Below are 13,298 nucleotides of genomic sequence, written 5' to 3'. Positions count from 1 at the left end.
ATTACGAAATAAAGTCCAAATTAGGGCATTTCGGGTAAATTTTGGGCCAGTTTTCAGGGGGTTCCTGTTGGATTTAGTTGACGTTCTTTAGCCCAAAAGAATCGCCGCGAAAAACTGATGGGGGTTTTTGAAGGATTTCGAAAAAACCAAGAAAATATTTTTGGATATTTATTGACCGGTCGGTTTGATGGTGATTCTCTGACAATTTCTAAAAATGCTCCCCTCCACCCTCTTAACGACGACCTCAAACGAATCCCTCTTAGTAAGAGGCTCTTACCCCCTCCACCCATCACTGACCGGCCTCATTTCATTCATCCGTAGGCGACCATGAGTCATGGTCCATGACTTCTACCAAAGGTTTTGATTCGTCCTAGACGCGTTTGATTGAAGTTACAAGAAATTAACTGTATCTTTCCTCGCCACATCAATTTAAGAGCGTTTGACTTTCAGAGAACTTGCTAACTTGTTAGATCCCAATCGAAATGGGCAGAGACAAACAGAAAGGCTCTTGGGATCAAGAGGAAGTCGATAATTCAATGAACCGAACCCAAGATACTTTGGAGGCTCAGATGAGGGCTAGGGGGTCACGACAAGGAAACACGCTGCGGCCACCACCCAGAACTCGGCAGCAGCCACGTGAAACGTTAGTTTTACAGAATTATAGCTTTCTTGATAACCATTCTTTACTCTAGGCCTGGAAATACATCGATGCGAAGACATACTCAATCAGATACCCCTTCGACGAGTGGAGTGACACCTTCAACGAGTCGAATGAAGACCCGGCTCACCCCTTCGCCAAGTCCAGCTCGTCCTTCAACTAGTCGTGATTCCGCACCATCTTCAGCCAGAAAGAGACAACCTCCTCCTGTGCGTCCGTCGACAAGTCGACAGTTGCAGCCTCCACCGAAATCCAAAACAGCGACCCCTTCTAAAAGGTGATCATTTTAAGTAAAGCTTTGGAAGAGTAACGCTGATTGTTTTTTAGGAATAAAAGTGTTAGCGGGAGCGTATTTAGTACAGCGGAGCGTCCGCAAGCTTCGAATACTAGTATGAATGCAAGTATGGCTCAGTCGGGGAGTGAGACGTTTCCTGCAACAGTGATAGCTGGACAGGGTGCGGCTCCTTCCCCAATTATCGATGAAGGAAAAGTTGACGATTGGAGAGAGCGGAGGAAAGCTCGAGCGCATTCTCGTAACAAGAGGAAGACATCTCAGGAAGCAGCTGCTGGACTAAACTCACCAAGCGTTCATCTCGCTAAGAGGCAGAAAACTAAAGCGAAGCCTAGTGGGTTGAAGCTTGAACAATCCTTCGATATCAAGCAGGAACGCGACCCTATTTCAATCCAGTCGAACAGTGGCGTTGAAATATCCCTGGAAAATTCGGGCGGAGTATACGAGTCAACGTAAGTCGTTATCAACTGAAGCCTTCTCTTCATTAATTTGAATTTCAGCCCGATTCCCCAAAGAACGCGGTTGCCGTCTGACTCTAGCGACGAAGATGAATTCGATTACAGTCTCTTCTATATCGACAAGAACTCCCCTTACGACACGTTTGAGGAGAGTCGTATTCCAACTGGTGATACAGAGCTTCCACCTCTTGAGAAAATCCAACTACCGAAGAAAGGAAGAGATTCTTCGATCTTTTGAAGCGCTTGTCTAACTGGCAGCGATTCGTGATTGAAAAAGGAAAAGAACTGAGAGACAATGATGACATGATTCCGCAAACTTGGGGATGGTCTTCGTCTGATCCGGATCCTTTCTTTGAAAACGAACTGAAATTTGATGAAGATCGAAGTCGAAAGTGCGAGAACTTCTTGAACGAACTAAAGAAAGTGGATTTCGAATGTAATATGGACAAGCTTCCGCAATCCCGACATACGAAAGAGATCGTTCCTAGAGAACCACTTGCGAATTTAGAGATAGAGTCCGAAGAAGGAAAAAATACTAACCAAGGACCGGTGAGAGACGTCGCTGTGGCAGATGTGGGACGCGTGAAAGGAAAAAAGAAGAAACATGAGGAAACATACGATTCACTGTTTATGGAAGAGAACAATCTTGAAAAGCAGGCGATCGAAATCAGAGGTAGCATCATAGACTATGACTGGGAAATCGAAAAAGACGACGGAGCTGCAGAGGTACAAAGACGCGATCCCTTCATGAATCCGTATTTCGACGAAAGCCTTCGGTATTGGCCACATTACAAACGATGTCCTCAGCGAGAAGCGATTAGAAGTAATGTCGAGAGCGTAGAAATTAAGCGGCCCACAGCTAGCGAGCTAGCAAACGAAGAAGTAAAAATTCTGGTCGACACTGACAGACTCAAAGAGAAAATGGCAAGAGACCACCGAGTAGCAAAGATCCACGAAAGCCAATTAGAGAGAGAAGCGGCATTTTGGAAGAGTAAGAAGGCTTCACAACAGGCACTCAAATACAATGCATGGGACTTGACTGAAGAGTCGGTCGGTCCGTCCGATGATTCGGAGAAAGGATCAGTTTTCGATCCTCCAGACTACGAGTCTTTTCCCTTCGAGGGTAGGCAGGCGGAGTCAAGCTACTTCATGCAAAACCCTGATAGTCCCGAAAGCGACATTGTCAATCCACTGTACAGACTTTCGCTTCATGGGGAAGAGCCAAGATTTTTCAATGACGGCGAGAATCGAGGAATTATTTACAACTCGGGCGAGGATGGCTATTTTGAAGCAATATCATTCAAAGAAGGCGACAATTGGGTAGGCTTGGCGAATGCACACAGAGACATGGTCGCATCTCTCTTTCACGAAATCGAAAAGTCCATCAAGCAACTTGACGAAGAGCTAGAAAACGGGAACAAGTTGTACTATCAAAAGATGAAATGCAATAAGATCAATAAGTCAGCGCCGATTTATACTCAAGCACCAAGACACCATACGGGAATCAAGTACATCACAACTCTCCTCCAGATTGCTTCGGATTTGGCGCTAGGAAAACTTGAAGTTCGACTTGAAATCACCTCCAACCAGAGCTTCAAGAGTTTCTTCAAGTCACTCTTATTGCATGGCAGACCGCAAAACTTCGGCCCCTTTGTTGCCAAGAAGGATTTGCTCGAATTTGTCAAGGCTACGCTCGGTTTTCTCACCGTGCTCCTAGGACATGCAAACGTGTGCATGTGCGACCCTGGTGATCCGATGTATGATGAAGTTTATGAGAAACTTGGTGCTCAATTCTACGCCAACGTCCATGCTTGGTTCATCTGCGTGGTTACTTACGGCTTCAGACACGAGGACAAAGAATATCTTGAAATACTAAAGCCACGGCTCATCAGCTTTGTAAGGTAAGCATTGTTCAGAAAAGTTTAAAAATCTTACTTTTTTTGCAGGGTATACGAGCACACCCAGTACGAGAGGTACAGAGCGCGCAAGGATTACAACCTCCAGTTCTACGGGGACGTGGTCGAATCGAATCTGAATAATGATAAGCCCAAGTCCGACGTTCTTAAAGACATCATGGAGAACTACAGCTGGAAGTATCCGATCCACAGCCTGTTGGCGACAGAGAGTCATCGGACTCATGGCTTGCTTCATGTCATTGAGCACTTGACCAACCTTGGGGTAAGTAATTGTTTCTCCGATCGTCGATAAACAGTCAATTTAGACTCTTCCGGTCTCTCGTTACATTTTCCTCGAATGGACTGACCGAGTTCGACCAAGGGAGCATTACGACAGGATGAGTTTCAATGAGCAACACGCTCATCTCATGCTTACACAAGGATACCGATACGAATACCATCGCTTTTTCCCAATGGTGCGTTAATTTCATTGTTCAAACACGAGATGAAACTATTCTTAGGCTGAGAATCACATGGATAACACTTCGATCCAGCAGCTCTTAGAATTCTACCAGCACTCACTTCAAAAGTTAACAGAAGCACTGCCGGAAAATTCGAAAGAACTCGCAAAGAAAAGTTCGGAAGAGCTTGTACTTGAAGACATCGTCGCCATGAAAGAATTCGTAGATATTCTTGACAAGTACATCGATATTTTTGGTCATGGAATCAGGTCGAGCTTGGGCATCGCACATCCGTTCAAGAAGCCATTCGAGCCTTTTACGCCTGCCGATGAGATGGATGATCGCTGGAAAATGCTGTTAGTGAGACTTCAAAGAGGAACCCCCGACGTTTTCTGGACAACCAGGATGATGTTTGCTCATCAATTGTAAGTAAACTTCCGTTTCGCAGCGCACTATTAGCAACTTTAGCTCTCTGGTAAAACAATTGGTAGAACCTTTGTTGCTCTGTCTTCCTGAATCCGTTCGCTATAGATGGGTACTACTTCGTGACGTAGTCCGGCCCGAGTTCACATCTTTCATTTCCACCAAAACCAGATCTAAAATTCCGGACCCAATGGAAGAAGCTACGCGAGAGCGAGAAAACGCCGAAAACTACACTCGCGCTACCGTTGGAGAAACGACTCTCATTCATGGCGAAATCTTTAACGAATAATTTCAATTAAATCATTTTAATTCGTAAGTTCAATTTACCGCTAATATCATTGAAAACTATCCTGACCAAATTTCAATTCGCTGCCATTCCTCAATGCGCCTTCAGTTACAGTAACTGCCAACCCCTGCCTCAAATCATTTCTTTTAACAGTAATAAACTTGAGTTTGAAAGAAAATGAAAAACATACAGAAATTGTCGGCAATTATTGCTGATGACTTTCTCACGAGATTTGAAAGTTATCAGCAAAGAAATGAAATCTCAAAGTGATAAATTTTATTGGAGCAAGTTTAACATTGAATCACAGCTGCGAATTAGGAGTAGCATCTGCCTCGTCCTTAAAAATGGCTCCGTCCGACTTTGATCAATGATAGTTAATAAATCGGGATATATATCTCCAGATATAGCGCGCATTCAAGCGTCCTGTTTCACCTACATAGTCGAGTTTGTAGTGATTTTGAGCATACAATCGATACAGCAAGAATTCCTCGGCAAGCAGCGTTTATAAGATTATAGCCTTAATAAGCAAGTCAAAGAAGATAATCTGGTAAAGCAAGGACAATCCAACTGGCTCGCAGAAACTGCTGCAAGTCGAAATGACAGAGATCGTTTCCTGAATTTGGATAGTTTTGTGCATCAAAAACCAAGTGCGTAAATTTTAATCGCGGCGAGAATTCCCCTGACAGAAGCTGGAGGCAAGAAAGGCCCTGGTTTGTCGGGAGAAGAAGGTATATTTTTGTATAGAAGGTAACGCGGGTGGCGAATGAATTATTGATCGGAGCGAGTCCGTAGGGGCCTTCTTATTTCTCAGTTTACCCCACGCAAAGCCCAGCATCACCCTTTCGGAGTCTCCTACCGTCTTGCGCTGCTATTTTTACCAAGTGCTTTCCAGGGCCGGACAAGAGCTCATCCTCTTGCTCGTGACTCAATTTTGTTTTTATCGGAAATTGAAGAAAGAGAGACGCACGCCGCCTCAGTAGGGGGCTCACTGACATCCCAACCTGTACTAGAGAAAGCTGGAGAGCTAATTTGAGTTTTAAACTTGAGAAATTGAAATTTTAACTTTTAGATTTTAACAGGAAGCAAAATGATGAACGTACTCGCCACTTGGAATGACGAGAGGAAACGGATAGATTTCATCTCAGAAAATAATTATAATTTTTTGAAATTTTCAAGCTCTATTCTATCCGTGTCTGAAGCAACGAGAACCCAATACATTATGAAATTGTGCAGAGGGGAGAGAAAGGCGACTTGTTCGAGTACACAGAGAGTCAAAAGGTGAACTCGGAAGGAAACATATTTTCCTAAAATAACGTTCAATAGGATATATCAGCGGTTTCGCATGGTATGAGAGTGCGTGTTAAATTTCATACCTTTGCTGTGCGGCGATTGAGGCCGAATATCCTCGAAAATTACAGTCTGGCGGAGGAGAAGGCCAAGTCAAATGTTCTATTCGACTCTGCTGTCAGACCAGACAGGTAAAAATCTACTGCTTATTGCCAGGTGGTCGAATTTCCATATGGCTAAATATTTTCTTGCAAGCACGAAGATAGAAATCGATTTACCTGCTGATCAATACAATAACGAGGAGGAGGATGAGCGAAATTCGCCAGGTAATTTCATCAAATGTACCGCTGAAATTAATAAGAAATGGAAATCATGGAATTGCTAGGTCCTTATTTTGGATTTAGAGGAAATGATGGAATTGGAGTCCGACAACGAGGAATTGGCAGAAGAAGACAACGAGGTCCGCGTGTGCGATTGGAGAAATTGCGGCGCTGACGCGTCGGGACTCAAAGACTTGGTCGCCCATGTCAACTCGAAACACGTTCAAGTAAAATCCGATATTCCCTCTTGCTTTGAATTAACTGATAACACAGCCTTCTGCAAATGGCGGCTTCGTTTGCTTGTGGAAGAACTGCCCTAGAAAGCAGCGCGAGTTCAACGCCAGATACAAAATGCAGATCCATATGAGAATCCATACCAGGGTACAGATCGCCTCTTGTCGCCGGTACTCGAGATTTTTAATTAAGGAGAAGCCTCATGTCTGTGGAAAATGTGGGAAGCAATTTTCGCGGCATGAAAATTTGAAAATTCACGTCCGAACTCACACAGGCGAAAAACCATTTCAGGTAGAACGGAAACCTTTCCAATCGTCTGCTTTATCGATTGTTCATTTTAAAGTGTTCATTCTGCGAAAAGAAGTTCAACAACAGCTCGGATCGCTTCAAGCACCAAAGGACTCACATTCACAATCGGCCCTACAAGTGCAAAATCATCGGCTGCGAAAAAGGCTACACTGATCCGAGCTCGCTTAGAAAACACATTCGAAGGTAAACCAGAAAAACAGCACATCACCATGTCTTACATTTATTTCCTAGCGTTCACGGTTTCCACGACCCTCAGAGCTACAAAGAGTTCGTGAGAAAACAGGGCGAAGCAGTAGAGCTAGAAGAGCCGATAGGAATCGACGAAGACTCCTCGGATCCTCTAGACCTGTCTCGCAAGGCGGAAATTTCTAATTAGTAGAGTGCTATTTTTTTATTTTCTTTTTTCATCATCGTTGCTATCGAAGCCTGTCAGTATTTCTTGCATATTTATTTTCAAATTACTGCTCATTTCTTGCGCACAATCCCGTTTCTTCTCTTTTTCCTCCTTTCTTCAAACACTTATTTAAAAATTTCTTCATTATTTATGTTCTTCAAGCAAACTTTCTTTAGAAATAAAAAAAAAAACGCAATTACTCCTTTATAAAGGTGCAAAACAAGCTTTATTATATTTTTGTTGAACGAGAATGGAAATAAAAAAAAAACAGAAAAGTATTTTTGTGTACCGAAGGGAGGAGAACGTCCCTTGAGCAGCTGGGACTGGGCTTGGCAACCTGTGTGGAAAACCTGAGTCAGGTTCTCAAGAGCTGAAATGAAAAGCCGCGTTTTATTCTGCGAGGCCGCTTTACGGCTTTGATCTAAAAAAAACCGCTATAGCATATGCGGTTTTTCATTTCAACTCTTCGGAACCTGACTCAGGTTTTCTACGCAGGTTGCCGAGTCCAGAGCTGGGAACATGTGAGCTTGTGAAAGAATCGCAGTTGATCGAAATATACAGTTACAGTGCTGTACCTGGTGAAAGATGGTGGAAGTGAAACTGAAGATCAGACAGTTTTGAATGCGTTTTTATATCAGTGGGCAAGATTATATTTTTAAGTCTCTGCTTGTTAGATAAGACGTTCCGGCAATGGCGGGTCGAAAATTTGATGATTCCACTGATTCGATACCCCGGCATGCTTCTCGCAGTCTTTTGGGTTGTATTTTCCCCCTTGTTTACGCTTCTTGCGGATCTGAAAGTGGACTAATTAGTCGCCTGCATTTTGAAAAGGATTAAATACTTACGACGACGATGAGCAAGGCGATGGCGATGAGAAGAGCGGCCCCGACGGCGATGCATACGATTATTACCACCCGAAAGCCATCATCTTGAGCCTTCTAAAATGGCGGTTAGAGTCGATTAGCAGAATAAACGGCGAAAATTGAAAGCTCGCTAATTTGCCGTAATCGTCCAAGACGCGAAATTACTTGCTTTTGAAGTCTTGAAGCGTCGCCAGAAATATTTGATAATATTTATTCTAATACTATTTTATCTCAATGAAATTAAGCGAGAATTAAGCTAGCTTTTGAATTTGCACGGTCAGCTGTTAGAAAAACTGTTTTCCAAATATGGAAAGAGCGATTTAGAGAATCATAAAAACTAAATACATGTTTAGCTTGTAAACAAGATGATATATAAACACGGTTTCTGCTGATTGAGCCTCTTATTTTGAACATATATCTTATGTTTGATGTAAACAGAAAAAATCACTATTTTTATGTAATAAAACTAACTGCTACTTACATCTGTGCTTGCTAATATTTCTGTAGTTGTTGAAGAAATTGTCGGCGCGGCTGTCGTTTTTGCCAAACTCGTTGTGATTTGATTTTCCGTGGTTTTATCAAGCAGCACTTTTGCCGCTGTAGTTACTGAGCCGCTATCTGTTTGCTGTTTTGGTGAAGCTGTAGTTGTGGCCAGGGTTGTTCCGTTTGCGATGACATCCGCGAATGCTGTGTCGTTAGTCTCTAGTAGCTCACTTGGCTCTGACATACGGGCTCTTCTGTGGCTTTACTTCTAGGTTTATCTTGCTCGAAGAAAAGAATATGAAGAAAGGGATGAGAAAGGAGCACTGCGATAAAAATTGCTCTCTCGCGAGTTCGACGGAGGATAACGGGTAAGAAAATGCGTCACCAATCAGGCCCAAACGCTCGGGCCGGGGGCACTCGACAAAAAAAAACCATTCAACAAAAAATGGCAAAACAAAAAGCAGAACTTGGACATAATTAGTGAGCCTCTTGAAACGAGGACCCGCGTTGTCCATTGATTTATGCTTTTGTCGCTCACTTTGAGGTCTTATTTACTGTAACGAAAATTAAATCTAGCTGATGGCATGTAGATACATTTTCACGTTGTAAGTAATATGCGACTACTCATTTTATGAAGAGCTCTTCAAGCCAGTACAAGCATCTTTTCCTTTAGATCTTCTTCTTAGCTCAGGTTCAAGGAAAAAGACTCCATTAGAGGGTTATTTTGTCTTTAAAATAAGTATGAGAAGACCGACTCGATCCATCGTCAACTCTGACTTCCTTTTCACATTTGTTGGCTCCTCTACTGCGAACATCAGAATATTTTGCCTTCTAAAGATCCCAGAAATTCATCTTGGCAGTCAGAAATTTTGACAGTTGGGAGCTCGAATCGATCGAAATCAGGCAATTAAGAAAATCTAACGGAAAATTCTCGGAACCGCAATAACAGATACACATCGAGCTAATTGTGGCGCGCTACTTTTCGTCGTTAGAGGGCCAAAACCAATATTTTCTTGCAAACAAATTGTCAATTTCAGTCTTGTTTTGTTGTCAGAGAGAGAGAGAGAGGCCAGATTTTTCTGAACTCAGAAACAATTTTTTATTCAGCTGCAAAACTTTTTGATTTTTATAACAACATCTAATCAAGTTTTTTTCAGCGAAATTGGTTGAGTTTGAGATGGCAGGGGCCAGTAAGGCACGCAAGAGTTCGCACAAAAAGGCGAAGACAGCTCTTGCTGTTCGAAACGCGGTCATCGAGTCGCAACCGAAGCCCAAGAAAGCGCCGAGAAAGAAAAAGGTCGCCCGCGCAGACAGCGGTAGCGACAAAGAGAACGATGAGGTGTTGGAACGAGCACCGGAGAACTTCGACGAAAACACCCCTTGGGAAGTCGAGGTAAATTTTCTTTGAATTCAATTTATCAAATTTTGATTCTAGGGCTTCGGCGGCATCTACCTCTGCTGGGGAAAGAGACGCCAGCGAGATGCGGATGGCTCGGTCAAGATTAAATTCTATTTGAAACCAGGTGAATTTCATTTAATAACAAAAAATCTTACAGTTATTTAGATACCGAGCACCGCATCTGGGTCAAGTGGACCGTGGCCTTCAATGATGGCATTCGCTGGTCTGCTGAGAAGCAAGGTGAGTTATCTTCAAGACCTCGACCAAGACTTACTTTGTTTTATTTAGAAATGCTTGATGGAGTCAGCAAGAAAGAAATCAAGCAAATTCTTGCTAAAAAAGAAGCATGGCCGTTACCAAGCTCCGCTGACGGCTTGAAAAGCGGCTGGAAAGAGCGAAAATTGATCTGCATGAATGCGGGCATCACTGAGTGGACGCCCAAAGTGCACGAAGGCAAATGGCAGATCATCAATCCTGAGATGCCAGTCACTCAGTCGGAGATCGACGACACCGACGAGGAGACCGATGACGAGGATTCGAGCTCCTAAGCCGCTCATTTTTCACTCTTTCGTTCACATTACTGTACAGTTCAATTTTTATAAATAAAATTATTCACTGCCAAATTAGAAAATGAAATTAATTTGCACATCGTTATGCTCAAATTAATGATGACCCGTTTACTCTTGAAAGTTGAAAGCAAGGAAACTCAGCAATGAAAGTCATTCGATGCAGAAAACTCAACGAAGCGATTTTCTTTCATAATTATATTCTCTTGCGACCGCGCTAGACAGATGCCGAGGAAAGGATTCTAGTTTGCGCCAAAAAATAACTGATTGACGACTAACGAGGCGAACGGAATAAATTTAAAACGGACTTTCTCTCTTTCAGTTGATAAATGTTACAACAAGAAGACTTAAAGTGTATTCTAATCGAATACAAACGGTAGAAAAGGTTTATTTTCAAGCATTGAGGGTTTTTGCTTGTGTCTGCAGCTGAGAAAGGACGCAGGCGGCGCACCAGAAAGAGGCACACCAGTCGACACAGCAATTTCCTTCGATTCCATGCACAGCTCGGACTTCGCCCCGAAGACAGCTCAAGAAGCAAGATGAAAGGGGCCCTCCATACTGTGAAAATAATAACTCTCTTTTCGCGTAATTTTCTCTCACCTGGATCAAAGTGCCGATGCCAGCAGAAAGCCAAGCTCCCTTATTGTATCTGTAGGCTACATCTGCAGCTCCGAAACCCGAGCAGCAGCAGTTCAAGCAGCAGGTCAAAGGCGCATGGCCACATCCGCAACCTCGAGCAGAGCAAAGCCTCGTCTGCCAAACTCTGAAGCGTATTAAAAAAAGACAATAAAAAAGCTGCTCTTACTGGGAGGTGTAATTAGAAGGCTCGATCCTAATCGGCTTGGGAGACATAATCTTTCTCTGTTTGAAATGACCAGATGATCACAAATGAGCCTAGTCCGCGAGTTAAATAGACTGCAATAAAGAAAGCTATTTGTAATTACTTTTTACGAGGCGAACCTTTTTCATCGAAAAACGCCGATTTCATTATTTATCGTGCGTATAAATCTTTAACAGCTCTCCAAGCTTCCCAAGCAACATAACTCATGTTACAAAGAAAACCACAAGTTCTGGTAAGTTTCACTGAAGAGTGTTCACAAAAGCGGAAAATGCGCTTATCCTCTCAGGGTATATAAAGAAGTCTGGATGCTCTTGTCGCCAAGTTCCAAACTGGATCCAAGTTCCAGTCCCCAATCACTTTTTTCTGGCCTCGATAAGAGACGAGATACACAAATTAGCATCGCAAAAAAATGGAGCGCCAAGGCGAGGATAAGTCGAACATGACCAAAGTGATTCTCAGCATTGGGCTTCTCTGCATCCTTCTCGGGGCAGGGATGTCATTTGTGATCAATGTGGAGCCAGAAGAAGGCGATTTGGTTTTCTCAGATTTTCAACAGGCTGGCGAAGGAAGGGATAGCAGGCGCAACCGGTTGACATTAATACTTACCGCGTTCTTACTGTAGCAAAGATCTCACTCTCAATGCCGATCCTTGTAATCCCTGAAAAGTTACTCCAGAAAATCCGCGTTTTAAGAACTTGCAAGATATCCGCCTGCGAGAAAAGCTATTTTCTTTTGTAAAGAATGAAGAGAACCAAGGAAAGGTTGAAAGGAGAAATATTCCGCGCTTTAGAATCTAAGATAATAGACCTATTGAGAGATGAATCTCAACGAAATGATGGCGGAGCTGGAGACAACAAAGAACCTCATGAGAAATACTTTGTCGAACCAGAAGGTGATTATTTTAGAGGCTGTGAATTTTTAGCTACTCATTTTGCCGCTAATTTGGAAAGTTTTCCACGCTGGGCACTTTTTGGCGCCGTTCCCAGGACTTAATGACCTGGGGGTTTTTCTCAGCGGACAAACACTGTTTCTACTTTCTTTAACACTATCTTTTCAGAAGTTGATCCAGAAACTAATTCGAATTCGAACGAAAACGAGCACTATCTAAACGGATACGGCGAAGTATTCCAACCTTCGTCGGGAACAACCTCGGACGAAGAGCACGTTTTAGTGGATGGAGCCGCGTTCGGTTACGGGCAGGAATTCTCGTACTCACCATCGAGTGATGGCTCTGGCGGTGCAGTGATCTCCTACAACGCGCCGCAAAAGCCCTCGCAAATCTCATGCTGGACGTGCGATGCTAGTAACTGGAACGAATGCGCTCAAGTCGGCTTCTTGGAAGCGTGCGATGCACAGATAACTGCTTGTTCAATAACATCAAGAATGCGCAACGGAGAAGTAAGATCAATCTCAGCCGGTTGTAAAGCCCGAGATGCATGCGAGTCTGATAAACTCAACAACTTTGCAATTTTCGAAGAAGATGCTCCTCACACGAGCGGCCACCAATGTCGACCTGACTCTGATCTGGGCCCGTCTGTTTGTCGACAGTGCTGTTACAGTAACAACTGCAACTTCATGCTCGACTTTGTCGACGAGCTTGGCTGGAGTCAAGTTTTATTTTAATCAAATTATCGCTCCTCTTATCACGTGATAAGATGTAATTATGAATTTGTCTTTCTGCGGAAATGTGAAATAAATGAAATATATATACAACAACAAGAAGTGCGATTCTTGGGCCCAGTGTATTTGTCGTGAAGATAAGGGAAGATATGTTGAGCGTTTATTTTTGTTTTGGAGAGGCTTTATCCGCGACATAATGGTCATATTAGCATCGTAAAATGTCGACTTTATTGAGACGGAAAATCGGTAAAAAATCGTAAGTCTGCGTGTCACATTAAGTCACCTCGTTCTTCCTTCGATAATTTTTATCCTCCTTCGTTATTTTTATTTTATGACAGAAAGAGGCGGGCAGGAATATGGACGGTTCTTTACTACAGGAGAGATAAAAAAGAGCTTATCTATAAAAATCACTGAGGAAGAAGCGAGAGGAAGAATTCTCAATGCTCCATTGACGTTCACTAAAGTCCGACTCAAGCACTAGAAGCCGATGGGTGTGGTTATTAAGTACT

The 13,298-nt window shown here is 43.1% G+C and overlaps 7 protein-coding genes across 7 annotated transcripts; 5 read left to right on the top strand and 2 right to left on the bottom strand.

Annotated features, from left to right (window-relative positions):
- The first annotated feature begins 406 nt into the window (after window positions 1-406).
- On the top strand, window positions 407-1,646 carry LOC145709612 (uncharacterized). Its single transcript, XM_081787300.1, has 4 exons — window positions 407-643; window positions 693-935; window positions 986-1,402; window positions 1,451-1,646. The coding sequence occupies exons 1-4, from the start codon at window positions 483-485 to the stop codon at window positions 1,644-1,646; spliced, it is 1,017 nt and encodes a 338-aa protein (XP_081643426.1). The 5' UTR covers window positions 407-482.
- A 65-nt stretch (window positions 1,647-1,711) lies between these two features.
- Window positions 1,712-4,640, top strand: LOC145709603 (uncharacterized). Its single transcript, XM_081787289.1, has 5 exons — window positions 1,712-3,309; window positions 3,355-3,586; window positions 3,630-3,779; window positions 3,825-4,189; window positions 4,233-4,640. Exons 1-5 carry the CDS (start codon window positions 1,712-1,714, stop codon window positions 4,474-4,476), a joined length of 2,589 nt encoding a protein of 862 aa, XP_081643415.1. The 3' UTR covers window positions 4,477-4,640.
- Window positions 4,641-5,566: 926 nt separating this feature from the next.
- Window positions 5,567-7,276, top strand: LOC145709629 (uncharacterized). Its single transcript, XM_081787314.1, has 8 exons — window positions 5,567-5,751; window positions 5,797-5,951; window positions 6,016-6,086; window positions 6,165-6,307; window positions 6,354-6,461; window positions 6,507-6,605; window positions 6,658-6,806; window positions 6,855-7,276. The coding sequence occupies exons 2-8, from the start codon at window positions 5,821-5,823 to the stop codon at window positions 6,997-6,999; spliced, it is 846 nt and encodes a 281-aa protein (XP_081643440.1). The 5' UTR covers window positions 5,567-5,751; window positions 5,797-5,820; the 3' UTR covers window positions 7,000-7,276.
- LOC145709623 (uncharacterized) lies at window positions 7,201-8,718 on the bottom strand. Its single transcript, XM_081787311.1, has 3 exons — window positions 8,362-8,718; window positions 7,863-7,955; window positions 7,201-7,810 (listed from the first exon to the last, which is right to left on the bottom strand). The coding sequence occupies exons 1-3, from the start codon at window positions 8,605-8,607 to the stop codon at window positions 7,688-7,690; spliced, it is 462 nt and encodes a 153-aa protein (XP_081643437.1). The 5' UTR covers window positions 8,608-8,718; the 3' UTR covers window positions 7,201-7,687.
- Window positions 8,719-9,488: 770 nt separating this feature from the next.
- Window positions 9,489-10,382, top strand: LOC145708107 (uncharacterized). Its single transcript, XM_081785730.1, has 4 exons — window positions 9,489-9,756; window positions 9,799-9,886; window positions 9,928-10,002; window positions 10,051-10,382. The coding sequence occupies exons 1-4, from the start codon at window positions 9,541-9,543 to the stop codon at window positions 10,308-10,310; spliced, it is 639 nt and encodes a 212-aa protein (XP_081641856.1). The 5' UTR covers window positions 9,489-9,540; the 3' UTR covers window positions 10,311-10,382.
- A 187-nt stretch (window positions 10,383-10,569) lies between these two features.
- LOC145709984 (uncharacterized) lies at window positions 10,570-11,222 on the bottom strand. The gene is made up of 3 exons (XM_081787674.1): window positions 11,134-11,222; window positions 10,929-11,091; window positions 10,570-10,886 (listed from the first exon to the last, which is right to left on the bottom strand). Exons 1-3 carry the CDS (start codon window positions 11,178-11,180, stop codon window positions 10,722-10,724), a joined length of 375 nt encoding a protein of 124 aa, XP_081643800.1. The 5' UTR covers window positions 11,181-11,222; the 3' UTR covers window positions 10,570-10,721.
- Window positions 11,223-11,578: 356 nt separating this feature from the next.
- On the top strand, window positions 11,579-12,871 carry LOC145708787 (uncharacterized). The gene is made up of 4 exons (XM_081786486.1): window positions 11,579-11,696; window positions 11,836-11,925; window positions 11,987-12,061; window positions 12,227-12,871. The coding sequence occupies exons 1-4, from the start codon at window positions 11,579-11,581 to the stop codon at window positions 12,790-12,792; spliced, it is 849 nt and encodes a 282-aa protein (XP_081642612.1). The 3' UTR covers window positions 12,793-12,871.
- The last annotated feature ends 427 nt before the right edge of the window (window positions 12,872-13,298 follow it).

Source organism: Oikopleura dioica, chromosome XSR (genome assembly GCF_907165135.1).
Source record: "Oikopleura dioica chromosome XSR, OKI2018_I68_1.0, whole genome shotgun sequence".
In the NCBI taxonomy this organism is placed as follows: domain Eukaryota; kingdom Metazoa; phylum Chordata; class Appendicularia; order Copelata; family Oikopleuridae; genus Oikopleura; species Oikopleura dioica.
The sequence above is the reverse complement of the archived record's forward strand: the minus strand, read 5'-3'. Positions and strand labels throughout refer to the sequence as shown.

Excerpts from the sequence above, each read along its gene's own strand:
- LOC145708107 (XM_081785730.1), top strand. The coding sequence starts at position 9,541 with ATGGCAGGGGCCAGTAAGGCACGCAAGAGTTCGCACAAAAAGGCGAAG. Across the intron at positions 9,887-9,927 it reads TAAATTCTATTTGAAACCAG|ATACCGAGCACCGCATCTGG; the intron begins GTGAATTTCATT and ends ACAGTTATTTAG. Across the intron at positions 10,003-10,050 it reads CTGGTCTGCTGAGAAGCAAG|AAATGCTTGATGGAGTCAGC; the intron begins GTGAGTTATCTT and ends TGTTTTATTTAG.
- LOC145709984 (XM_081787674.1), bottom strand. The coding sequence starts at position 11,180 with ATGTCTCCCAAGCCGATTAGGATCGAGCCTTCTAATTACACCTCCCA. Across the intron at positions 11,092-11,133 it reads CCTTCTAATTACACCTCCCA|AGTTTGGCAGACGAGGCTTT; the intron begins GTAAGAGCAGCT and ends AATACGCTTCAG. Across the intron at positions 10,887-10,928 it reads GCATCGGCACTTTGATCCAG|TATGGAGGGCCCCTTTCATC; the intron begins GTGAGAGAAAAT and ends TTATTTTCACAG.
- LOC145709603 (XM_081787289.1), top strand. The coding sequence starts at position 1,712 with ATGATTCCGCAAACTTGGGGATGGTCTTCGTCTGATCCGGATCCTTTC. Across the intron at positions 3,780-3,824 it reads ACCATCGCTTTTTCCCAATG|GCTGAGAATCACATGGATAA; the intron begins GTGCGTTAATTT and ends AACTATTCTTAG. Across the intron at positions 4,190-4,232 it reads ATGATGTTTGCTCATCAATT|CTCTCTGGTAAAACAATTGG; the intron begins GTAAGTAAACTT and ends TAGCAACTTTAG.
- LOC145709629 (XM_081787314.1), top strand. The coding sequence starts at position 5,821 with ATGAGAGTGCGTGTTAAATTTCATACCTTTGCTGTGCGGCGATTGAGG. Across the intron at positions 5,952-6,015 it reads TCTGCTGTCAGACCAGACAG|CACGAAGATAGAAATCGATT; the intron begins GTAAAAATCTAC and ends TTTTCTTGCAAG. Across the intron at positions 6,462-6,506 it reads ATATGAGAATCCATACCAGG|GAGAAGCCTCATGTCTGTGG; the intron begins GTACAGATCGCC and ends TTTTTAATTAAG.
- LOC145709612 (XM_081787300.1), top strand. The coding sequence starts at position 483 with ATGGGCAGAGACAAACAGAAAGGCTCTTGGGATCAAGAGGAAGTCGAT. Across the intron at positions 936-985 it reads ACAGCGACCCCTTCTAAAAG|GAATAAAAGTGTTAGCGGGA; the intron begins GTGATCATTTTA and ends ATTGTTTTTTAG. Across the intron at positions 1,403-1,450 it reads GGCGGAGTATACGAGTCAAC|CCCGATTCCCCAAAGAACGC; the intron begins GTAAGTCGTTAT and ends TTTGAATTTCAG.
- LOC145708787 (XM_081786486.1), top strand. The coding sequence starts at position 11,579 with ATGGAGCGCCAAGGCGAGGATAAGTCGAACATGACCAAAGTGATTCTC. Across the intron at positions 11,926-11,986 it reads AAAGAATGAAGAGAACCAAG|ATGAATCTCAACGAAATGAT; the intron begins GAAAGGTTGAAA and ends ACCTATTGAGAG. Across the intron at positions 12,062-12,226 it reads ATACTTTGTCGAACCAGAAG|AAGTTGATCCAGAAACTAAT; the intron begins GTGATTATTTTA and ends CTATCTTTTCAG.
- LOC145709623 (XM_081787311.1), bottom strand. The coding sequence starts at position 8,607 with ATGTCAGAGCCAAGTGAGCTACTAGAGACTAACGACACAGCATTCGCG. Across the intron at positions 7,956-8,361 it reads AAATATTAGCAAGCACAGAT|AAGGCTCAAGATGATGGCTT; the intron begins GTAAGTAGCAGT and ends CCGCCATTTTAG. Across the intron at positions 7,811-7,862 it reads TCGCCTTGCTCATCGTCGTC|ATCCGCAAGAAGCGTAAACA; the intron begins GTAAGTATTTAA and ends GTCCACTTTCAG.